Source organism: Rhinoraja longicauda, chromosome 11 (genome assembly GCF_053455715.1).
Source record: "Rhinoraja longicauda isolate Sanriku21f chromosome 11, sRhiLon1.1, whole genome shotgun sequence".
Lineage (NCBI taxonomy): Eukaryota > Metazoa > Chordata > Chondrichthyes > Rajiformes > Arhynchobatidae > Rhinoraja > Rhinoraja longicauda.
Genome location: NC_135963.1, coordinates 45,263,277 through 45,288,890, shown reverse-complemented (window position 1 = coordinate 45,288,890; position 25,614 = coordinate 45,263,277). Strand labels below are relative to the sequence as shown.

Sequence of the window (25,614 nt, the reverse complement as noted above, 5' to 3'; positions counted from 1 at the left end):
TGCTTTTTTAAATAGGGAATGACTGCAAGAGAAAGGCAAACATTTACAACAAGAAAGCTTTTCATCTATCTCACCTTGCAGTGACAAAAGGTATTCTTGAGGATGTGAATAACAGCCAAAGATAGTGAATGGATATTTTTCAAAGCTAGAGCCTCCTCAAATTTGCACATATGATTCACAAGGTTCATCAGAATCTCCAAAATCTGGATCTGAGACTGTACAAGATGCAACAGAAATTATGTGAACAGTTTGCTGAAGATACTGCACAAATGTTGATAGATCACAAAACTTCTAAAACCAGTGTGGTCACAAACTTTGGTTTCAAATGCCTTTCAGAGTATACACATAGCAGGTAGAATATGTCGTTTAGTCAGAATGCAATCCTGATTTGCTGCCAACACTGCTAAACAGCTAAGGTCTACAGTTCAAATCATCTTCAGCAGGAAGAGAGCCCCAGCAACCCTTTTCTCCATGCAATCCACACTACTAAATAGATCATTAACTAGAGCTGTGGTTAGATACAAAACTAAAACCTATTCTGACCATTGAAAACCTGAATGGAGACGGAATATTTGTAATTTTTATCTTCAATTTTTGTCGCCAATGTAATCGCTAACATGCTGTAGGTCTGACTGAGGATGAAACATCAAATATTGATCAAGAACAGGATGCAAGCAGTAATATTAAACAAATCTTCCAGACCTGGATAAAGTACTGAGCCACACAGGCATGGTCTGATTGTTTTGTCAGAATATACACCCAATACATTATCATCGAATCCTATTGAGCATGTGGTCAGATAATCAGTTTGATCATCAGGTACATTCAAGTTAGTTGCTGATTAATTTTGACTGGCTGCCATTATAATTGTACAAGTGTTTGCTCATTTTGTTATGAAAAAGAGAAATCTTGTAAAGTCTACAGGGGATGATATACCATGCAATGTAGAACTTTGTCTTGACTTCAAGATTTCATACAATCCAGTTGTTCGTGTTTCCCTGCAGCATGATTGGGAGTATTTGCAGAGAATATACTGAGCAGGAAAAAGTTGCTAGAGCCAAATGGAGTAAGTCAAGGAGGTCATATTTCAACATGGCACCCCATAGATCCAGTATATTCAGTATGCAATTTTCCTGCCTGATCCTTAGCAGCTATCTCTCCCTCCTAAGCCCATTCTCTTGCCTCTCCCCTTAACCTCTGACACCTGTACAGTCTGCCAGGATGTTAGGCTGAAGGGGATGTTACTGTACTGCAAGTACAGACTGCCTCCACATTGCGGCCACTCTGATAACGGAAATTTGCCCTTACAGATCACTACCCAAAGATTTCACAAAATTTATGTGGAAAAAAGGCGACATTTTTCTTCTGGGAATTCATGAAAGGAAGGGCGAATATGGACCGTTATTTTGGAATGTAATCCCTTTGTTATGAGAGGGGTTGTCTGCACTTGTTTTCCACCTTTTATTACTTTACGTTGCCTAGCCCACCTCTTTAATTTTAATCCCAATTTAACTGACAAAACTAAATGTCATTTTCTCAAAATGTAGATAAGGTCATGCAGCACAACTCCTTCTAAATCTACACTGACTGTTGTTAACAAAGATTTAATTATATGAATATAATAAAGAACTTGCAATCGAAAAGATCCTACCTGTATAGAGTTTCTCAGTGCTGCCTGCAAGCCTGTGTTCTGACTGGACAACCCTCCTGTGTGTTGTGTTACCTCATTTGCAAGCTCATCAAACAATGTCATTGCCTGGCATGAGGAAAAGCATAATAGACTTTCAACTAGAAAATGTTGGTTAATGAAAGCAAGAATTATTAAAACATTCAAAAATCATTAAAGGATGACACTAGCACTCTGCTTAACACTGCTACTCAGAGCATTAATTAATTACAGCTCTTGGTCCTCCCATTCATAGATATGTAACCCGTTCCACTTTTGAAAAGACGTCAAGTTATGCTGGAATATGAATATTCCAGAAATCCGGCGTGAACCTCTGCCCTTCACATTCGTGCACTGGGAAACTGGGAGTCGATGAACTGGCGTGAACTGTCTGCCTCCCTTGACTGCATGATACAATCTCAGGAATATAGTGCAAATCCCTGCCCCTCTTCTAGCACTCCCCCAGCAATGAATTGCACTTGGCTCAGTGTGGAGATACTGCCAGTGAAGAACAGTATGGTTGCTTGGGTCCAGCGTGAAGCTGCTCAGCATCAAGTTGTGAGTCTTAGGCTGATCAGGCCAACCATCTGGAAAATTAACTTAATGTATATGCAGCATAAAAGAGAAGCATAGGAAAATAACTGCAGATGCTGCTACAAATCGAAGATATCACAAAATGCTGGAGTAACTCAGCAGGTCAGGCAGCATCTAGGAGAGGGAATGGGTGATGTTTAACGTCAAGTCTGAAGAAGGGTCTCGACCCGAAACGTCACCCATTCCCTCTCTCCTAGATGCTGCCTGACCTGCTGAGTTACTCCAGCATTTTGTGATACCTTCGATAAAAGAGAAGCAAGTCCCCAAGTCTTAAGCATAAATTAGAAGAAATGTTTATTGGACAATGATAAATGTGAACATAGTTGATTTAATGACTGGCACGAGGGTGTTGTGATCCCTGAAATAAAGATTGTATGCAAAAACAATCCAGAATAGAGAAACAGTAAAGAGGGGTAAAAAATAAAAAGACTGAAATATCTTTGAGATGTAACCACTAAAGGGTTCCACATCCCGACTGCTGAGTCTTTTATTAAATGCTGGAATAGTACTAAGTGTCCTATTTAACAACCGTGAGCATTAAAGCAATTTTTCTATTAAACTGTTGACTAGTCTTTGAATCAATTGAGGTACAGTACACTGCTGAGATCTTGTCAGTGATTGTACCATTATTCATTAAATGTAATACACAATGTATTAAAGGAAATTAAAACAATTGTCTGACCTCTCGAAAAACAGTTCAAGTTAACTTGATGCATGGCGGGAGCAGGAATCACCAGCTGAGAAAAGTGCCGGAGTTCCCTCTCCTGATCGCCTGCCAGCAATCCAGCTAAGAAGCACTGGCATGGACGTTAGTAGAAAATGAGAGCAAACTTTGTGAAAGGCTTTATCAGATCAGATCAATTGGCGGCTACTTGACACGCACAGAATAGTATACCAGTAATAAGTCCACTTCCACTAAGAAGATCCAAAGAAAATCACAAAGTATTCCATATTTTAAAAGTGAAGATAAGAAATAAAATACATAGAAACTACTAAATGTACATACCTTGGGCAACACTTGAGAGGCAAATGTTTGTTCTATCTCAGAAAGCCTGATATGGGGCAAGAACTTGTCTACAAGAATCTTCAATGATCCTTTAAATAATATTAAGTGATTTAGTTTCATAGTTAACAAACTTTATGTTCTGCTTTAATTCACACGTACATTTTTCATCACTTTGCTGCATTTAGTTCCAACACGTCTATTGCAAAATAAATCGAAAGGAAAGAGAACACATCAAACAAATCACCTAAAAAGTGCAATAAACCAGATTTTACCGTTGGACTAAATGAAAAGCACAAATATTTGCCTTCATATTAGGAGAATAAAAATGTGGGCAAGAATAGCACATCACTTCAACCTAACTTTAAAAATACTAAATGAAACCAAAAGAATCTCAGCAGGAAACATGTTCATATATTTAATTCAATGTTAAAATTATGTCACAAAAACAATATAACAAAGAGAGGAATAGTTGGATTTAGAATCATAGCATAATGAAGAAGAAAATCAGATTAAGAGAGCAATAAACCAAAAAGTAAAATTAATTCCCAACAATATTTTAAGTCTGAAGGAACAAGACTCTATTCCTGGAAAAGTAAAATTTTAAGTTTAGTGCTATTTACCTTTCTCACAGCAGTAAAGTTCACTTATAATTGAATGAACAATTCTTAACTATTTCTGGTTTATATCATGGGTATGTACCAAATGTTCCCACCACATTTTTTTAAATGCTAAGTCTACTGATAAGGTATCGATGTAGAATGTCTTTGAGGAACAAGATAATGTTCTGATTTCCATGTTCATACTGCACATTGACCCTAGAGGTTGCTGTCCAACTAGCTCAGTAATGAGTTGTTACTGCAACAACAAAATTCTGGACCATTAAAGTAGTAAATATACTTTTCAAAATATATCTAGTACATTATACCCCACATAAAATTTATTTTAAAATAGAGCTGAAATACAATTTTTAAAGGGCAATTGATCTCTTTGAAATGGAAGATTTTTTCCCCCAATTTTGGGTGCAGATTACTTTTATGGAACCAAATGACCAACAATCCCTAAAACCAGGAACTAGTCTCCATGAGCTTATAAATAGTTCTCTGAGGAGTACAATATTTTGGAAGCTGTTCATTAAGTGCTGAATAATTTCATGGGTGGCTCACGGATTTAACTAGTGAACTTACTTTCAAGTCTCAAATTCTCTCAACCATCAAGTCATTGTTTATTCCTACTCTGCCCACCGATTTCATGGAAAAACAGAGTACCAATCAAACTCATTCACAAGGCACATGTATCACATTGATTAAATTGTTTGTTAGAATTAGCAAAGTTGCAAAAACTTTAAGAAAATTAATACACAATCAAGGGATGGGGAAGTAGTTCATTGTGAAAGTTGTTAGATATATTTAATGTTTAAATGTAAAGTAATTATCAATTATTATTTTATTTCTAAGGTTCATATGATAATTAGTGTGAAGAAGCAAAGACGACTGGTGTATTTAGTTATTACTTACGTAATAGTTTGCTACCACTCTCGCTACATTGGCATATACTGTAAATATTGTTAAGGAGATTATTACCATTGAAAATTAGATCATTGAAATATAGGAATTTATCGCAAACTGCATCATTTAAAAACATTAGTGATGTTCAGGAAGCTTGATTATCTTTGCTCTGTAGAATAAGCATCTAAAGTGACTCTAAGTGACGCTACATTTTTACCAGCCTACTAAAAGAAAAGAGTATATCTAATTGACTTGCAACTGAATGAAACGCAACTCCAGTGATATCATGATGGAATTATAATGTGCAGAGGATTAGTCTCTGATCATTGATGGCTTCTCCTACAATCTACTATTCACTCTTCCTTATCCTGTCCTTTATTGTCAATTAAGATAACACATATAGCCACATCACCACCACTTCAAACACCAGAACTCTGTTGTCAGCCTATCGTTTCATTTGAAATCCTTTTATTTTCGAGAAATGATTTTTGCTTAAAAATTCCCAGAATGCAGATAACTGAAGCAATCATACTCCAAGGATGCCTGTGCACAAACATAATTATAAAAGTAGGGTGCACAGCAGGGTTCAATGTACATCTTGCAGTCAGGCTTGCACATTTTCACCTAGACCAGGTCCAGCAACACTCCCAAACCCATTCCCACCATCAACTTCCTCCACCCGAGCATCACTATCAGTGTTACTATCACCCACGGCCCCAATCCCAGATTGAGGCAAAACATTGCAGACTAAGCATCTAATTTAATCTATTCCCAAGTTTCCAACCTCAAAGGATCTCCATTATATAAAACACATCAACCTTCACTTCCAAAACTTCCACTCTTCCATCAGATCTGCTGCTTAAAACTTCATACCCTATTTTATCCACTTAGATGATCCTTGCCAACTTTTCTGACACTGTTGGCTATATAATTTCTTGTACATTCAGCCATCGTCCCATCCTTACTGGCCTACTTCAGCTTCCATCCCACAAAGCCACAAACTTAAAATACCCATTCTTCTGTTTAAAATTACATCACGGCTTCTTGTTACCGTGCAAATCTATGCTATTGCATAGGTCAAGATGTTGATGAAACCGTATTATCCATATAACTAATTGCCTAACACGTTATTTTCATTGTAAATACATTGTCACATATTGTCTTAGTATACTAACTTCCCTAACTTCAGTCAGAAGGTCCCGAAAAGAAATGTCACCTGTCCATTCCCTCCACAGATGCAGCCTGACCGTCTGAGTTACTCCAGCACATCGTGCTTTGCTCAAGATTCCAGCACCTGCAGTTTCTTGTGTCTCCAACTTCACTATCGTGTTTGTTAATCTTGTCATCCTAATCAGCCTTATAAAATCAAATCCGAAATATGAAATTTCAAGTAAAACAGTGAAAGGATATGATAAGTTCAGGCAAAGCTGTTTTCAGCATTTTCCTGCACATCTCCTCGTTCCACTGGCAAACTTCGTCTATTGTAGAATTCTGGGACATTCTAAAAACTCCTCAGTTTGAAAATTCTCGAGTTTCTTTTTTTAAATGTAGAAAATATGTTCTGAGCGGTGGCTCAGAAATTAAACCCGATTTAGCGGCACAGGGCCTGCTCCTGACCTGGACTCAACAGAACCAGACGGTTACACCAAATTGTGTTCTCCGCCAGTTTCTGGGGAGTTACCCTGCTATCAAATTCAACATGATCTGCCCTTTTTTTAACTGCTCATTCGGAAGATTCTGTCGGCTGTGTGCGTGTGGCTACAATGTGCTTGGTCCATCCCTCGGATCCAACAAACTCTTTTAACAGCCCCAATTCCCTCCTCGACAGTCAAATGTTTCCACCCGCCAGCCTTCGCGACAATGCCACCGGCAGTCGAAAGAAGCCGACTGCGCATGTCAATAGTGCGCCTGGGCAAATGCCTCTGCACTGCGCATGTGCGCACGCCAACAGTCGATGCGCCTGGGCAAATCCCCCTACACTGCGCATGTGCGCACGCCAACAGTCGATGCGCCTGGGCAAATTCTTCTGCACTGCATACATCGAAGGCTTTCGTCGATGAGTTTGTTTTGTGGATAAGGTGACTCGGGAAATTGTTAAAAAGGAAATAAGAAACGTACACGTTGCTCTGGAGTTTTAGCCACTCCTAAAGGCCGAATTCGGAGGAAGCAAGAGCAAGGAAGTTATGAGGACTGAAGGAACTGCAGATGCTGGTTTACAAAAAAAGACACAAAGTGCTGGAGTTCTTCATTCAGAATGCTTATTGTGTGCCATACTCTTGGAGAAGAGAATAATATATGTGTTGCCACATGTTTCCAGGATTTGGGATGAAAAGAGTAAAGACTGCTATTATCTACGAGTCATGTAATTTAATTAAGTGGACTTTCAACCAAAGACCACAAGTGTCACCTGCAGTTGCAACAAATGCTACATGGATAATTCGGGTTCTGAAAAGATATCGGAAACAGAACCCTGCCATAACCTGAGGCAGGGGTGGGGGCACCACCTGTACCTTGGTTTAAAATACAGAAAAACACTGACCTGTTGAGGTTGGCAACAACATATTGGAAAGATGACTAAGTTAATAATGTGTTGTAGCAAGTGAGGCCAGTGGGAATTGAAGACTTGTACAGATGGGACAAGAGATAGCCTTTTGGAAGGGCAGGGTGTAGCTTGTGAGGTGCTGCACTTCTGTTGTTTACACGGGGCTTGGTGCTCAATGCTATCCAAACACCCCACCGACACTCCCCATTTTGACTGGTCATGAGCCAGAGTGTACACTTTGGATCTCTTTACCTATGACAGGATATAGCTACCATATAAGGGACACAGTGAATGTTCATCAGATTGTTTCCAGGCTGGTGGACTGCAGTATGAAGCGAGATTAAGTCAACTAGGTTTATATTCACCAGATCTTGGATAGACTAAGATGATCCGATTGAAACTTGCAAAATGTTGACATGGCTGGACAGACAAAACGTGCAGAGGATGTTTGCCCTGGCTGGGAGAGTCTGAAATGAGAGTTCATGGTTTCAGGTTACACAGCAAGAATTTGGACTGCTTAAGAATTTGTTCACAGAAGGAGCTGTGAACCTGTGAAATGCACTGTCATGAAGGGCTGTCGAAGTGAAGTCATAATATTATTAAGAAAAAATAATTCTAGATGCAAAAGGAATAAAGAGGGATAGGGGAGTGTAGGAATATGATATTTATGTAAATGACCAGCCATGATTTCATTGAATGGTGAAGTTGGCTCAAATGGCCTCCTCTGCTTCTATTTTCCATGGTTCTGTGTAAGCATCTAATACTCCATACCAATTATTTCAAAGTATGTCAGGAAATTAGAGGATATAAATGGAAACAAATGAAAGATTATTTTTAAATATTTTACTACATATTGTAAAGTAAATTTTGATATTCTGATTTTTGAGAGGTTTTGTGCAGGAACAGGCTCCAAACTAATCATCTTTCATTTTATAGTCTTACATTATAATAATTATGACGCTGCATAATTTACATTTATATTTAAAATCCCACAAACATTCCATTTGTCATGAAAAAAGATTCCCCAAGGAATCCAATACCAACATCTTTCTCAAATGAGTTGAATGGACTATAGTTTTTATATACTATTATCTTTATGTCCACCCACCTTCTAAACAACCATCATGCATTAGAAACATTACAGTATTCTTAAATCTTAAAGTAGTAATTGCATCACCTGATTTTAATTTCAGTTTTCTCCATAAGCATCAAACTCAAATTGTCTTGCTTCTTTGTTTGAAATGTGTGGAAAGAACTATAATTTGTATTATTTAAAAACTTGAGTGATTAAGAACTTTGCCCACTAGCTCTGCATTTTGGAATTAATTGCAGTATGCAATTTTTGGTGTTACACAGTCGGTGGACAAGGCTCTGTATTATTCATTGCATCATTACTATTTTCTGTCCTTAAGCAATGAATGAATATGAAAAGAAACATAATGTAAAATATTAAATTGACGTGCAGAACCCACCCCTATTCAATCCCAAAATCTAATTTGTTCTGTGTTCAACACGCAAAAGGGAGAAACGGCAGCAAATAAAAATCAACAGATGGATTCTAGAGACCACTCGACCAATTGGACCCAAAGTGGGGCCCAAACCTCTCCAGCATTGGTGCAGCACCCTCTCCTCCCTCATTCCCCCCCCCCCCCCAGGTTCACTATGACATCTATAGGGAGAGACTTCTCATTTATGGTTTGGAGTTGAGAAATGCAACGTGGTCCTTCTTCTGACATCATCGCCAAAAACAATAATAATGCACGTGCCTTGTTTGCTACTGTCGACAGGCTAACAAACCCTCCTGTGTCAGTAGCCTCTGGACTTCTATCCGCCAGGGCCTGCAATGAATTTGCCTCCTTCACTGACAAAATTCAGAAAATTAGACAAGCAGTCAGTGCCTCCATATCAGGTAGAGGATGTGTGTCGTCCTTGTGTCGACGTAAAACCAATTCAAATGCCGTGACACAATTTTGTGCGATCAACCAAAAAAACCTGGAGGACGTTATACAACATCTGAAATCTTCCTGCTGCCTTGATATTCTGCCAACAGGCTTTTTCAAAAATGTTTCAAATTATTTGGCCTCAGGTCTTCTACAAATTGTAAACACTTCTCTTCTCTCAGTTGTCTTCCCACAGGCCCTGAATAAAATCATTGAAAAATCCCTCTCTCCCCTCTCCCTCCCCTCCCACCCCATAGACATTCAGTGACACCAAAAGGAGCACCAGAAATCATTACATTGTGAATAAAATAATTATGAACACATGTCAAGATATTTTTTCATTCTATATCAGTGTAATAAAATGTAATGCATACATACACTGATACAGAAGTGCTAGCTTTAGACATGAATAATGTACATTACTGCCATAGTTTAGTTTTGAATGTAATATATAATTAGTTGGTCAAATAACATAGGCACTTTCTTGTTTTTTTGTGATTTATGGATATTTCAAATGTAAATATCTCATAACGACATTTGTGGGTTAGCAGTATATTGCACAAACCCCCTTCATTCAAAAATGAACTTCACAAACAAGGATAACACTTTTTATTTCTGTCATTCATGATAAAGATTTACATCATTTTGTGTACGAGATATACAGGGTTGCACTGTTTCGCATATCAGCTAACCAATGAAAAGATCAGGTTCTTATTTATACCAGCTCTTCACCTCCTTTTTCTCCAGAGATGCTGCCTGGCCCAGTGATTTACTCCACCACTGTGTCTATTTGAATTGGATTTATACCTCTGTACCACGTCAGGCAGCATTGTTCATTTTAGTGGCTGTCAAGGGTTTTTAACTAATCAATTCACCAATTCAAAATTTCATGGCTCTAAGTATAAAGTTAAATGTCTTTTCAATTATATTGTGGATACAGTAGAGTTCTATTGTTTGCAAATACCTAATTTCTGCTTCCATGCATTTTTAAAATAAAACAAAAAGAGATACAGCTCTTGGACGTGAAATTAAAATTAAAATTAACAGAAAAAGCAAAGAACAGTTCATTAAATATGATCAATTGGCCTGATACAGACAGAGTGGATCTCTTGTACAAATATTCAATCAGTAAGTAACATCCAAAGTTTAAAGATCACCAAGCAGCAACTCTTCAAGAAATAGTTATAAATGTCAACTATCAACTTATCCAAGCAGTTGAACAAAAATAATTGTTTGCAAACATTTTATATACGAATAAATCGCAGAGAGTTGTGAATACTGCCCAGTCTAGCGCACAGAGTCTGCTTACTAAAATGGCACTGAAATTTACCCATGAACTACTCCGGTTATTAGAGTCGAGTGGTCCATCTTGCTCCTCTAGTATCTTTGGTCCCGTCCACGATGGACCCCTCATCGTTCACTGATGTACATCCTGTGAAGATTTATATTGGTCTCGCAAAACATCAAACGGCCATAACAGTCCGTTTAAAAAAAAACTAATTTTATATTCCAGTTAATTGCCCATCGGAATTGTAATTTAAAAAATGAAGTCAATTAGTGAAAGGGTTCTGTGCAGTCGGCTCGTCGGGTCCTGATGCGAGAAAGGGCGCCAAGCTCCGTTGCTAAGAAGGTGAGCGAGCGATTCCGCGCCGCGCCGGGGCTGTAGACCGGGGCTGGGACAGGGTCTGTAGACTGGCGCAGGGGTCGGGGGTCTGTAGACCGTCGTCAGGGGGGGGTCTGTAGACTGGCGCTGGGGTCGGTAGACTGGGAACCGGGGGACTACAGTCGGGGGTCTATGGACTGGGGGTCGGGGGTCTGTGGACTGCGGTTCGGGAGTCTAGGGGTTCGGGGGTCTGTGTACTGGCGGTCGGTGTACTGGCGGTCGGGGGTCTGTGGACTGGCGGTCGGGGGTCTGTGGACTGGCGGTCGGGGGGTCTGTGGACTGGGGGGTCTGGACTGCGGTTCGGGAGTTTGGGGGTCTGTGGACGGGTTCGGGGGTGTGGACTGGCGGTCGGGGGTCTGTAGACTGGCGCTGGGGTCGGGGTCTGTGGAGGGGCTCTGGGGTCTCTGTACACCCTCCCTGCCGCGGACCTTCGAGATTCCAACAAGATGGGCGAGTGACGCTGGGCGAGTGATGTACCTACAAGGGTTGTCCACCGGTTTCTGGCTGAGAGGCAACAAAACTAAGTGCGCGGGACAGAAAGTGAGGGAGTGGGAAGGTGGCGGGCATAAGAAATATCTTTGCGTCTTTAGGCCTAGGGTCATCCCAAAGCGTGTTTACGGACGATGAAGTTCTTTTGAAGTCTTGTCACTGTTATAAGGAGAGAAGGGATTAAAATTTTGGAGAGAAGGGATTAAAATTTTGGAGAGAAGGGATTAAAATTAATCCCTCATTTATAATGTGAAATACTTATTGAGAGAGATTGTCATATATAAACTGTCCCCGGTTACGAATGGGTTCCGTTTTACAGACATCCATAAGTTGATTTTTGTCCATAAATCGAAAAATACACAATCGCTCAATATGGTAACCATATCTCCACAGTATTGTAATGTATAACATCAAAAGCAACAAGAAAAGACTGTTAAGAAAGAACAATTAATAAAAGTGGCGGAGAGGGGAAACCAATTCTGCCATTCATAGGAACAAACGTAAGTACATCCGAACTGTTTTAGAATTTAATATTATGGGTGTGTGTATGGCTGTCCTTAAGTCAGGTGTTCGTAACCTGGCGATGGCCTGAGTAGATTGAATACATTCTAGTTTGCAAATAGAGTGCATGGAAGCTTCCCATTCAAACTGCAAGATATAAATGTTTTGGTCTATTTGGATATGCTTAAGATTTACAGTGAGTGTGATGTTGAAGTATTCTTCATCTGAAGCAACAATTATGAATAATTGTGTATAACAGGTATAACAGAGCTTTATTTGTCGTTCGGTACCGAAGTACCGAACAAAACTACATAGCAGTCATAGAAGAAAAAAAAGAACACAAGACACATAACCCCAACACAAACGTCCATCACAGTGACTCCAAACACCCCCTCACTGTGATGGAGGCAACAAAACTTCCCCTCTCTTCCCCACGCCCACGGACAGACAGCTCGTCCCCGACCGACCCGCACAGTCCCCGCACCGGGCGCTGAAACGTCTCGCGGCCGAACCGGGTGATGAAAGGCCCGCGACCAAGCCTTGCGCAGCTAAGTCCCGCAGCCGAGCCGCACCAGCGGTGAAAAGTCCCGCAGCCGAGCCGCACCGGGCGGTGTTAAGTCCCGCAGCCGAGCCGCACCAGCGGTGAAAAGTCCCGCAGCCGAGCCGCACCGGGCGGTGTTAAGTCCCGCAGCCGAGTTGCACCGGGCGGTGTTAAGCCCCGCAGCCGAGCTGCACCGGGCGGTGTTAAGCCCCGCAGCCGAGCTGCACCGGGCGATGTAAAGTCCCGCAGCCAAGTTGCACCGGGCGGTGTTAAGCCCCGCAGCCGAGCTGCACCGGGCGATGTAAGTCCAGCGGCCAAGCCGCACCGGGATGTAAAGTCCAGCGGCCAAGCCGCACCGGGATGTAAAGTCCAGCGGCCAAGCCGCACCGGGATGTAAAGTCCAGCGGCCGAGCCGCACCGGTAAAGTCCAGCGGCCGAGCCGCACCGGGGGATGTTAGGCCCCGCAGCTGAGCCGCACCCCGCGCCGTGAGGAAGAGAAAAGTTCCCCACACCCACCCACCCACACCCACCCACACCCACCCCCCACACACCACCACCCCCTCCCACACATACACAACCAAAAAAATATATATAAAAATCATCCCAACACCGACACTCAACAAAAAAAAGACGGACAGACTGCTAGTCAGCCGCTGGAGTTACTCAGCAGGTCAGGCAGCATCTCTGGATAATGTGGATGGGTGACATTCTGGTTTGTGACCCACCTTGAGACTGAAAGTAGAGGGCGGGGGGGGACTGGAGGTAAGAAAAGCAATAGATGACCGAGGAAGGGTGGAAAGCCCATAATGGGGAAGTGGGGTAGAGGTGATAACGAAGGGATACAAGGAGGCAATCAGTGAAACTAGTAAAACGACTAGAGGGGGTGGGGAGGGAATGCAGGGGTTACTTGAAATAAATGAAATCAACATTCATACCGATGGATTGTAAGCTGCACAACCCAGTGGTATAATTGTTGATTTCTCTCATTTCAAGTAACCCCTGCATTCCTTCCATTCCCCCCCATCATCCTATTAGTTCCACTGTCTGCTCCTTTCCTTGCATCCCACCTCTTTCCCCAGCCAACAATAGGCTATTGTGAGCTCCATCCTTCCTTGGTCATCTGTTATTGGCCCTGCTTTGTTCTGGTCTTGTCGGATCTCCAGTTCCCTCGTCTGAAGAAGGGTCCCAACTCAAAATGTCATCATTTCTTGACCCACTGAATTACTCCGGCACTTCGTGAATAATTGTGTTCAGCTTGATTTGACATTCCTGTGCCAAAAGATTACATTATCTAACTTGTTTAAAGGGCTTTTGCAACTATAAATCAGATATCACTGTTCTCAAATTTAGAATCTTCCAAGTAATAACAAACTCTTCCTGTTCCTGCTCAATGTGCTGCTTTCTGTGGCATTATCTTAAGCAAAGTGGTCATCTCCACATGTTTTTTGATGACAACCATCACTGTTTTGACCCTTTTGTCTTTTTGTTTTGCTGTTTTACTATTTGTTGAATATCCATCCCGATGAGCCTCAAGATATTCTAGTTACTTTAGCAAGAAGACTAAAGTAATTCCCTGATCTTTCCAGCCATTTTTTATTTTGCAAGCTGTTTTAAATGGTTTGACCCTGCATTTTCCCATTTCCACTAAAACCCTAATTTGGGTATTCCCTCCCTCTTTTCTCTTTTGTTCTTTGGGGCTTTCCTGTGACAATTTGTGCTGGCCTCTTGTTGATGTGCTGACCTATTTTGAGTATCACGTCAGTTGTACTGGTATAGTGTATTTGTTGGTATTTCTGTTGAGCCCTTCTGTATGTAAATATGAGGTACTACTGCAAAATAGTATACCTCTAACTTTAGTTAGGCTCAAAATAATTTGGCATAGATGGTACAGATATAGGGCATTTAGTCAAGCCAATCCATGTATGTGTTTCTGCTCCATTTGGGCTGTCTCCTGTGTTTCCTCATCTTATCAACATAACTTTATATTACCTTCCTTCTTTCTTTTTCAGCCTATCCAGCTTGCATCAGCCTCTATGGTTGCTAGTTCCACATTCTTGCCACTCTTCGGGCAAAGATGATTCTTCTGAAGTCCCCATTAGATTTCATAGCATATTTCTTTTATCAATGGGTTCTCTTATGCTCATAATTGGAAATATTGCTCTTTGTATCCACAACTTTCATAATTTCAAAGATCTCTATTAGATCAATGTCTTCTCAAGAGAAAAGAAACATTGTTCTTCATGATATGTATATCCTTTCATTTCTGTTAGCAATGATAAACATATCTAGCCCGTCCGAATTTGGCGGAAAGTTTCCGCTTTCTTATTTCATTTCTGCCATTCTGATTTGGCCTCATTTTTCTGCAAAACAGTTGGTAATTGCAATTTGTCAATTCGGCCACTAGAGGTCGCTAGGGGTTCTGCGAGAAATCCCCCATGCCCTGGAAGTCTCCCCGAAAATGTGCTCTTAAATATACTTGGACCATCTCCAACATCTCCCTACCTTTTCTGGATCTCACCATTTCCATCACAGGAGACAGACTAGTGACCGACATCTACTACAAACTACTGACTCCCACAGCTATCTTGACTACACTTCTTCCCACCCTGATTCCTGTAAAAAGTCAATCCCCATCTCCCAATTCCTCCTCCTACGCCGCATCTGCGACCAGGATGAGGTGTTCCACACTAAGGCATCAGAGATGTCCTCATTCTTTAGGAAACGGGACTTCCCCTCTTCCATTATAGATGAAACTCTCACTAGGGCCACCTCTATATCCCGCAGCTCCGCTCTTGCTTCCCCCTCTCCCCATTCGTAACAAGAATAGAGTCCCCCTTGTCCTCACCTTCCATCCCATCAGCCAGCATATACAACAAATTATCCTCCAACATTTCCGTCACCTCCAACGGGATCCCACTACTGGCCATGTCCTGTCTCCTCCCCATACCGCTTTCCACAGAGACCGTTCCCTCTGTAACTCCCTGGTCCACTCGTCCCTTCCCACCCAAACCACCCCCTCCCCAGGTACTTTCCCCTGCAACCACAGGAGATGCAACACCTGTCCCTTCACCTCTCCTCTCAACCCCATCCAAGGACCCAAACAGTCTTTCCAGGTGAGGTTCACCTGCACCTCCTCCAACCTCATCTATTGCATCCGCTGCTCTAGATGTCAACTTATTTACATCGGTGAGACCAAACGCAGGCTCGGCGATCGTTTCGCTTAACACCTTCGCTCAGTCCGCCTTAACCAACCGTACACCCCAACGGTATGAACATTGATTTCTCTAACATTAGATAGCTCCTCTGTCCCTCTCTTCCCCTCCCCCCTTCCAGTTCTCCCACTGTCTTCCTGTCTCCAACTACATCCTTTCTTTGTCCCGCCCCCTCCCCTGACATCAGTCTGAAGAAGGGTCTCGACCCGAAACGTCACCCATTCCTTCTCTCCTGAGATGCTGCCTGACCCGCTGAGTTATTCCAGCATTTTGTGATATCTTTAAAAAAACTCAATCAAATTCACATGACATGAAACCATGCCGACTATCCCTAATCAATCCCTGTCTTTCCAAATTCATTTATTTCTTGCACCTCAGAATCCTTTCCCACCCCTCCCAACCCTTCCGAACTTGGCTGAAAGTTTCCGCTTTCTTATTTAATTTACGCCATTCCGATTTTGTCTCACATTTTTCCGCAAAACAGTCGGTAATTGCAATTTGTCAATTCGACCACAAGAGGTCGCTAGGGGTTCCACGAGAAATCCCCCCGCCCTGGAAGTCTCCCTGAAAATGTGGCGCTTAGGCTGGGCAAGGCAGCCAATCTCGACCTCATCTGGACTTCCATGGCCGATCGGTGGGTTGAATTTGCAACCTGCGGCCGGGGCTCTGGAACTCCAGCCCAGCTGGAGCCAGCACATCTATCCCCATGACCGATTTCCTTGGCCGGCTGGATAAACCAGCTCTGGAACCAAGAGTGCCATAAAATCAGTGGGGGAACTGCAATGAGTAAATATTAAATTTAAGTGCAAGATTATATAACTATATTAATTAAGACGGGGTTAAAATATAAAACGCAGCAGTAAAGCCAATACCACCTTTTTGGGCTGATTAGCAATTAATGTGCGAATTTACTTCAAGTACTTCCGTATGCTTAGTCAAGTCGCATATATCAACTCATTCTTCATAACTTAGTCATACATTTTATGACCATTGTTCTTTTATTCAATACCAAGAGAATTGGTATGTGAAAGGAAAAAGCAAAATAGAAAAAACAAAACAAAACAAATTTGCTTTGTATTGCAAAAAGTATCTCTGTTCAATAACCTTTCTATAAATAGCAGAATATACTCGTGATAGGCCTGACATTGTACATGTAGTCCAATAACTACAGACTGTTGCAAATAATAGTCATTTTTCACACATGAATGTAGCGCAACGCGTATGCGCATTTGGCGTTGACACCTTTTTTTTGCTAAAAAGTTGCATTACGCGCCATATTATGAATTTTGGTGTAAAATTATGAATTTTGGACATCAAAATTATGAATGTGTAAAATCAAATGTTGGGAGGTCTGCATTTCAGAAAGAATAGCATTCCTTTTCTAAATAATTTCTGCGGCCATCCATTGCATCTTCATCCTATTTGTACAGATACCAACACAAACTGTGCCCAGTATTCCAAGTGTAGCTTAACATAGATTTAATGCAGATAGACTAAGTGGACCCGTTGGGCCCAAACCTCTCCCGCATTGGTGCAGCACCCTCTGCTCCCCTCTCTCCCTCCTACCTCCCCTCCCCATCCTCCTCCCCTCCACTCCATCCCCCTCAAACCCCCGTATCCTCCACCCACTCCCTCCCTCCTAGGAGATAGTTTTAAAATTTAAAATGTGAATAACTTTAAAAATCTAACCAATTTCAATTAAACTTCTTCCATTAGCACCAAAGGGACGGCGGTGAGTAAGCTAGGCCTTAAATTGGCACACTATCATATACCGTTTTGGCTATAGTTCAGGAACAAACAAACAAACGAGCATTTTAGTATTTAGATGTAGTGTAACTTCTATACTTTTCAATCATGTCCTCTGTAAATAAACCCTTTTTTGGCATTTCTAACTGATGGTGTAACCTATTTTTCCGTTCCACAGCCGTATTAATGTCCTTTTGAAATTTGTTGTATTTATGATCCTTATTGACCTTCCACCCCTCCAACCCTCCCCAAATAAAATACTAGGTTTCCATAGATTTAGAAATAATATTATTGTTAAAATAATTAATATAAATTATGAACTGCATTAGACCCAGCACTGATATTTGTGCAACATTTCTACCCATCATCATGCATTGTGAATAGCTAACTCTGACCTCCACATTGTTTTTAGTTTGAAGCCAACTAGCAATCATTTCTAACTTTGGTATTGAATCCTAACTTTGCATTCTCTGACCTTATTCATTCATTTATTATTGGGTCCCAAATCCTTGCTGCTTTGAAATTCTATGTAAATTACACCCATTGAATTGTCTATTTCCCATTACCTCTTCAAATAATTCAAAAAGGTTCTTCAAACCTGGCCTGACCTTTTGCAATCCATTCTTGCTAATCCATGCATTCATATATTAATTGTTTCTGGATGATTTTCTATTTTGCTTTAGTAAGAAATTCATTATTTTTCCCAGCACTTTGAATTGTCTGATCTATAATTCCCTGAAATATTCTTTCCTCATTCTTGTATTATTTTAGCTAGCTACCGATGATCATCTGTCATTAAACCTTTTCTAATGTATTAATACATGTGCATGTAATACCTCTTGTTCCCTAAATTATAACGCTTGTAGATGCAGTCAATCCCAACTGGTATTTTTATGCGCCTTGCATTTTATCCATGTTTTAATGTATCCATTTTTTTCTACATTAGATGCTCTCATGCTATTACCATCATACCATCGTTACCATCATTGTGTTCACCTGTCATATTGTCCCTTTGTGGAATATTAAATATATAACAAGCAAAATAGTAATAGCACATTATTGTTTTAGTTCGTATGATGTTTTAAACTTCTCAAAATCTGAACAATTTATACAGTGTAGTTAAACTTAAAATCGTTGATTCGTTAAATTTTCATCTGTTAAGAGCTCATTCTAATAAAACATTCATCGTGAAATAGTTGAAATCGCATGATCATTTCTGACAAATCGTATAATTTAAGTAAATCTCAATTTATTTTTTTCATACAGCCAAAAATGAAACTTTCTACTTCAAAGACTGCTGTGGCAAATACCTTATGCAGTTAGTGAGCATAATTAGAAACATATGTAAATGCCAGTTGTCAATTATAAAGACAACTGTCACAATGCTTAGTGATGTCACAAAGTAACATCAACTGAATTTTCATAAAACAATAAATAATGATTTATTTTCAGTTGAAATTCTCCAAGCAAAATGGTCTTTTACTGTACTTCATACCTGTGATCATAGCTGCCAATATTCTTGTTCCTTTTTCCTATTATTTGTGATGGGATCTGCATATTTGGCATGGCAAGAGGTTGGAATCAGGATTCTCGTAAATTCAACAGATATTGTTTGTCTATTGATAGTTTAATTTAAATGTGACATTTATTTTCACAAGGCAACTGAATGAAGATTTATAACAAGTTTTAAATAGTACATAATACACTAAATCTATATGCTAAATAATCTGTTATGTCATTGCTCATATTAATTTTAATCCACAAACTTTGTTTCTGTTTTCCAGCGAAGAGGATGCCTGGGCTTGTCCAGAATGAGTGTAATGGAAGAGGGAGTCCTACCAAAAGAAAACGTCTTTCCCTTAAGTTCTTTCAGAAAAAGGAAGCCAAACGAGCACTGGATTTTACCGAGAAGCAAGAAAATGAGCACAATGCTTTAGAGCCAAAAAGGCTTGATAAGTATGATGCATAATTTACTGCACCCAAAAAAATTTCAGACTAAAATTTGTAGTAGTGATATATTCATGTTTTATTTTAATTGAGTTTGAGGAAAATTTGATATACATTGAATAAAGGACAGAAGGCTTCATCATAAATATGCCGTGATATGTTAGACATGCTGTAATAATACAAAAACTTCACAGAATTTTTTGAAGCTGTTTGGCTGGAAGCTTTGAAGCTGATACTGTTCCTGGAATATCAGCACCTTATCAGTGTAGATGGTCTTTGGAATCATCAAATAGAAACGCGATGGTAAAGAAAGAGACTATTTGGCTCTGTGAATTCCTGCCTGTCCCATGTCACCACCATTTTCTCAGCCTTGCAAGTTATTTTCTCTCAAATTGATTCTGCTAGATTGACTCTTTCCAACACACTTGCAGGCAGTGTGCTACAGATTGTAATCATTCTGTTTTCTTAAAAATCCACTTGTTCCTAAATGTTATTCAGCACTTTGCATCTATATCCTCTGTTTTTTTAAAAATATCTGCTACTGAAAACAGCTCCTCTTTGTTTATCTTGCATGCCATGATTTTGTGTACTGCTGTTAACCCTGGGAGGTTGAGCACCTTTCAACCCCAAGGAGGACAGCTCAGCTTCTCCAGTCTAACGTTGTAGCTGACCCTCAGATGAACCATTCCATAGGATCTTCACATTCTTCCTGAAGTGAATGCACTGCTCCAGTTGTGATATAATCATTCATCAATACTCCCCTTATTTTGTTCACAGGAAAGATGTAATGGATTGAATGAAAGTAGACAGAAAGATTATTCCCAATAGCATAGCTAATTCTTTTCTTTCAGATACCTATCCAGCTCCCTTTTATAAACCAGTCAAATTTGTGCCTCTACTATCCCTGACAATGCATTTCATATCCCGAACACTCACTATATAGCCTTAAAGAAAACATTGTTTATTTTTCCATTCATTTTTCTATGTTTTTTAATATTTGACAGCTCTGCCATTGGGAACACTTTATCTCTATCTACTCTGACTTTGCTCTTTACGACTTAATATGCTTCCGTCAGATTCCCTCACAACCAAGAAGATCAAACCCAGTTTCTTCTGTCTATCCACAGAATTAAGACCGTGCCAACTGGAATCATTTAAATAAATCCCTTCTACACTCGTGTTCAACCCATTACATATTTCCAAGGTTATGGCACCCATTGCTGGACAGAATACTCGACGTGGCCCAATTTTTTTATTTTTATCACCAATAATTACGTTAGTCTTGTTTTTCACATCCATGTGTTTTATTAACTACTCTTAAACTGTCTTGCTGCTTTTAAAGTACCATGCAAGTATGCCTCCAGGTCTCCAAGTTCTAACCTTTCAGAATTAATGTTTTAAAATTATTTCTTGTAGTTCACACTGCCACCTTTCTTCCTATAAAACAACTTCACATTTTCAAGCATTACATTTTGTCTGGCCTTTGTGTCCCAAGTCATTAATAAAAACAGATGGTTCTTGTAGCAAGTCACATGGGACTCTTATGTATTTCCCTCCAGTCAGAATTAGTCTTTTAGTTTAGTTCAGTTTAGAGATAGAGTGGAAACAGTCCCTTCGGCCCACCGAGTCTGCACCGACCATCGATCCCTGCACATTAACACCACCCTACACACATCAGGAACAATTTATTTACATTTACACCAAGCCAATTAACCTACAAACTTGTATGTCTTTGGAGTGTGGGAAGAAACTGAAGATCTCAGAGCGAACCCACGCAGGTGACGGAAAGAACGTGCAAACTCGGTACAGACCCGTAGTTGGGATCGAATCTGGCGCTGTAAGGCAGTAGCTCTGCTGTTGAATCGCCATGGGTCTATTTTCCTGTAATGTACAAATGTTCTTGTCGCTGAGGCCAATTTTATCCCTCAGTCTTTGATTGTGACAAGCCCAATTAAGTAACATCTTATCATATGCCTTTTGCAGTGCATACACGCCATCTACATTTCCTTAATTGACCCTCTTTTCATGAAAAATCTCATCAAATTAGTTGGGCACCATTTGCCTTTAACAGTTCAGCCCTGGCTTTTTGAACATTAATCCACAGTTGGATCCACAAGTGCTAATTCTGTCTCTGTACTTTACCTATCACTGAGATTAAACTGATTGATCTATAGTTACTGGGTCTATCCTTGAAGCCACATTTTGTAACAAGAGTGTAACATTTGCAATTTTCCGGTCCTTGGGCATCACCTCTGATTTTGGATTCCCTTTTCTGTTTGCTTCTAGCCTTTTCTCATCCTGTCTCTTTTGTTCTTATTTCATTTTTAACTTCTACTCTTGAACTTATCGTCCAAGTTCTCACTTGTTAACCACCTGGCAACTGTCTTTATTAACCCTGGTGTATTTACACTCTGATCAACCAGGAAGATAGAGAACCTTGCATTTACCACACTTCCCAGTTTGATGTTATTTGCAATTAGAAATGTTGATCTACACACAGATGTTTAATTTTTCAAAATATATACAATAAATAGTGGTCTGAGCACTGGTTCTTGAGATCTCTACTGACTACAATCCTCCAATTGTAGGAAAAACACACTACAAAATTTAATTATGACTCCAATTATTCTGGCAGTTTTTTTTGTCAGTGATGTCGGTAATGCTTTTATTTTATTACCCACATCTGCTAACCAGTCTTTATCAGTTTCTGAAAATCCATATAGATGAAATGCCCTTCATTCGCTTCTACTAGCAGTCATGACCCCCACCCGAAGGCTCGTCAATCGGCGGGACTGGTAGCCCGCCTGAAAGCTCATCTGTCGGCGGGACCGGGAACTTGCCCGAAGGCTTGACGGTTGATGGGTCCTGGATCCCACCCGAAGGTTAGACAGCCGGTAGGCTGTAACCGGGAGGGAGCTGAAGAAGTCGGACGAGAGGAGCATGGAGTAGGAGGGTGAACCGGGGTAATGCCTCCAGCGTCCCCGGGACACAAAGTTGGCCGGGCGAGGAAAGGATAGGGACGATGGTTCGCAGGAACTGCTCCAGTACATCAAGCGCGAGGGCTGACCGGACTTCGAATAATGGCGCCAAAAATGGCTGCTCCCGCATGTGCAATATATGCAAAATGAATTTCACTGTGCAATTGCATATGTAACAAATAAAACATATTGTAACATTCCATTACTTATCTGCTAGTTTATTTACTCAAATATTTGTTCACAAAGCAAAATTTGAAGGAATTGTTTGATTTATTTTCAAAGAATATTTGTTTTAAATATCTGCGTTTTTTAATGCTTCACATTATTTTCATAATTAAAAAAATCGATTTCCATTCATGAACAAAATAGAGCAAATCTAACAGATGAGACAAGTGTGCAACGCAAGAACTTTGTATAAATTTGACTTTAAATCTGGGAGAATGACTGGGAGAGAAAGACAGCGCATGAACAAATGGGAGAATCAGTTCTGATTGAACATTGCCTCTTGTAATAAAAAAAACTTAATCAGGTGAATGGTTAATAAATGACAGATTTTTGTTATTAAACGTCATAGCGGAAAGTATAATTTCTCTTCCTATGATCTGTAAACAATTCACTTTTCAATAGTTCAGGTGTATGTTACCTGGCAATAAAGAAATAACTGGTTATATTTTCAAAACAACATTACTCATTCTCAAAAACAGCGTTACTCATTTTAAATTACATAAATGATCTCCTTAAATGAAGGAAATTTTAAAGTATTTTCTGTGTCATGTTGAAAACATTTGGGTAGCAGAATAGTAATTTTCAGGTAATGTAGTAGCTTTCAGATAATGCAGCTTATTTACAGTGATCAACCCACATGTGAACTTTTGTTTCCAGTTCTTTTGCCAGTTTATTGATTTTATCTTCTCTCTATTGCACCTAGCTTATTTACATTCAGAGTAATTTATTTTAATGTGATCTGATTTTGCTCAACTATTGTAATATCTTTTGAACCTTTTCAAAATTGATTACCTGTTTGGTAACCTGGTGTATTTTTCCTTCCCCATCTGCTCATTTAAAATAGATGTGACAAGAACATTTCTGGAGCCCAACTGGTATCTTCTGCAGTTGATTGTGAAAAGAGGGAGGAGCTTCTACCTTTTGTGGGCCTGAACAATTTGGGAAATACATGTTACCTCAATAGTGTTCTTCAGGTAAAATAGTCTGATCTTGGTAATGCAAATTCTTGGAACTGTTCATTAGAAGTAGTTAAGTTGTATTTGTCTCTTTCTGATTTTTGTAACAAATTAAGGGCACTGATTCTGAAATATTGTTTAGTTGGTACTTTTTAATTTGAATATGGAAGTTTTAAGTCGTTCTTTTAAATATAAATTGACGAGCCTCCAACTTGATAATTATCTTAATTTATAAACTTATGCTAGTTTCAAAAATATACTTACAATGTAAAAAAACTATCAGATCTCTATCAATATTCAATACTGATATGGATTAGGTTAAAATGGTCTGATTTAATTCTGAAACAGAACTTTGGTAATCAAATTGAGTGCCCATGGTTTAAATTCTTTAATTGACTCTTGCTCTATGTGGGAATAAATGCACATTTCTCCTTGTAAGCTGCTGCTTTTCAAGCAATTTGGTGTTCTGAGGTGCTGTGGGACACAAATGTAATGAGCAGAGAAAAAGATCGGTAATTTAATCAGTTCTATTGATTACTTAGGATAAATGGCGCAGAAACAGAAATGGCTATTCATCCCAACCAGTCTATTTGCACCCCACTCAAGCCTCTTCCTGTCTTTCTTCGTCAAACCAGTGTTGGATGACTTCGCACTTAGAAAGTAGAAACCTTCCTTCATAATAATGTTTCCATTTTGAGTATTCCCTTGACCACATGTGTGACAAAAAAACTCCAAACCCAGTAAGCAGTATAATTTCTCGATTTATCAATGAGAAAATGAAAGGCCACATTTGTAAAGTTATTCCGAAAGAAATTAAACTCGGGGAGGGCATGGTGAGTGGATATCAGTTTGAAAGTAAGCTTAAACCATGGTTAGAATTTGCCATAGCTTTGGTTCAAATGATAGTACTTTCCTCCTAGGAGGATGTGAAATATCCCAGGAAACTTTAAAGAAAAGAAGGATAGTTAAACAGGAATGTTCGTAATCAAAAAAGTGGTTAACCATTTTTTGTTTAAGTTCATATTGGCGGCCGTGTCCTTGTATAACAGTTATTACATTTCACTGTAAAGCAATTGTGGATGTTCTGAGAACCTAATGCAGATCTTTCCTTATTGAAACAGTTGATAAACTATTTAATAATAAATTATAAATCATAATTGTTGATTCAAAGAGCATTTTTAATGCCACAAGACGTGGACAAGTTGGCTGATGATAAAAGGCTGACAAACAAAATATCTGTTGTGCCATAATAAAGCCTGATTCCATTTAACAGTTCATAATGAGTGATTTTATGCTGATAAATGTCCATTTGTAAATTCAGACTAATGTCTTAGTTTGTATAGATTTGTTTAAATTGTTTAATTTGTTTAATAACTATCTAGGTGTTGTATTATTGCCCTGGATTTAAAAGTAGGATGGAATTTATGTATGACATCACCAAGAAACAGGAGATACCGAAGGGGGATGAGGACTCCAAAACAGACCAGGTAATTTAGAATGTAAAAACCTGCATGTTATCTGTGTAAAATGTTATGCATTTATAGGGGCATTATAATTTGCTGCTAGGTTTGTATCTAAAATAGCTTTGTTCACTCGTGTTAGTATTATAATCATATTGTCCACTGGCAATGCTAAAAATAGACTTGGTTTGAGTATTCCAGCAAAGTAAAACTCATCAAAGTCAGTAAACAAGCACAAAGCATGATGCCTTTTTACTTTTAAAAATAACTTGAATATGTTATATTAACACTAGAACAACATGAGTTAATCTTAGTCAAGTAACATAGAAACATAGAAAATAGGTGCAGGGGGAGGCCATTTGACCCTTCAAGCCAGCACCGTCATTCATTCTGATCATGGCTGATCATCTACAATCAGTAACCTGTGCCTGCCTTCTCCACATATCCCTTGATTCCACTAGCCCCTCGAGCTCTATCTAACTCTCTTTTAAATTCATCCAGTGAATTGGCCTCCACTGCCTTCTGTGGCAGAGAATTCCACAAATTCACAACTCTCTGGGTGAAATAGTTTCTTCTCACCGTTTTAAATGGCCTCCCCTTTGTTCTTACATTGTGTTCCCTGGTTCTGGACTCTCCCAACATT

The 25,614-nt window shown here is 39.7% G+C and overlaps 2 protein-coding genes across 4 annotated transcripts in view; one reads left to right on the top strand and one right to left on the bottom strand.

The window, feature by feature from the left end:
* The window catches only part of firrm (fignl1 interacting regulator of recombination and mitosis), a 41,069-nt gene extending 34,456 nt beyond the window's left edge, over nucleotides 1-6,613 (bottom strand). Inside the window, exons 1-5 of the mRNA XM_078408023.1 lie at nucleotides 6,183-6,613; nucleotides 4,781-4,821; nucleotides 3,267-3,355; nucleotides 1,652-1,756; nucleotides 75-215 (exon numbers count right to left, since the gene is read on the bottom strand). Coding sequence (XP_078264149.1) covers nucleotides 75-215; nucleotides 1,652-1,756; nucleotides 3,267-3,355; nucleotides 4,781-4,821; nucleotides 6,183-6,271 — 465 coding nt within the window. The 5' untranslated portion in view covers nucleotides 6,272-6,613. The remainder of the gene's footprint in view (nucleotides 1-74; nucleotides 216-1,651; nucleotides 1,757-3,266; nucleotides 3,356-4,780; nucleotides 4,822-6,182) is intronic.
* Nucleotides 6,614-10,845: 4,232 nt separating this feature from the next.
* usp1 (ubiquitin specific peptidase 1) overlaps nucleotides 10,846-25,614 on the top strand; it is a 28,755-nt gene continuing 13,986 nt past the window's right edge. The window contains exons 1-5 of one of the 3 annotated variants that reach the window (XM_078407540.1): nucleotides 10,846-10,883; nucleotides 11,799-11,905; nucleotides 19,190-19,361; nucleotides 23,400-23,529; nucleotides 24,894-24,998. In XM_078407540.1, coding sequence (XP_078263666.1) covers nucleotides 19,198-19,361; nucleotides 23,400-23,529; nucleotides 24,894-24,998 — 399 coding nt within the window. In that variant the 5' untranslated portion in view covers nucleotides 10,846-10,883; nucleotides 11,799-11,905; nucleotides 19,190-19,197. The other 2 variants (XM_078407542.1, XM_078407543.1) reach the window with 2 other exon arrangements.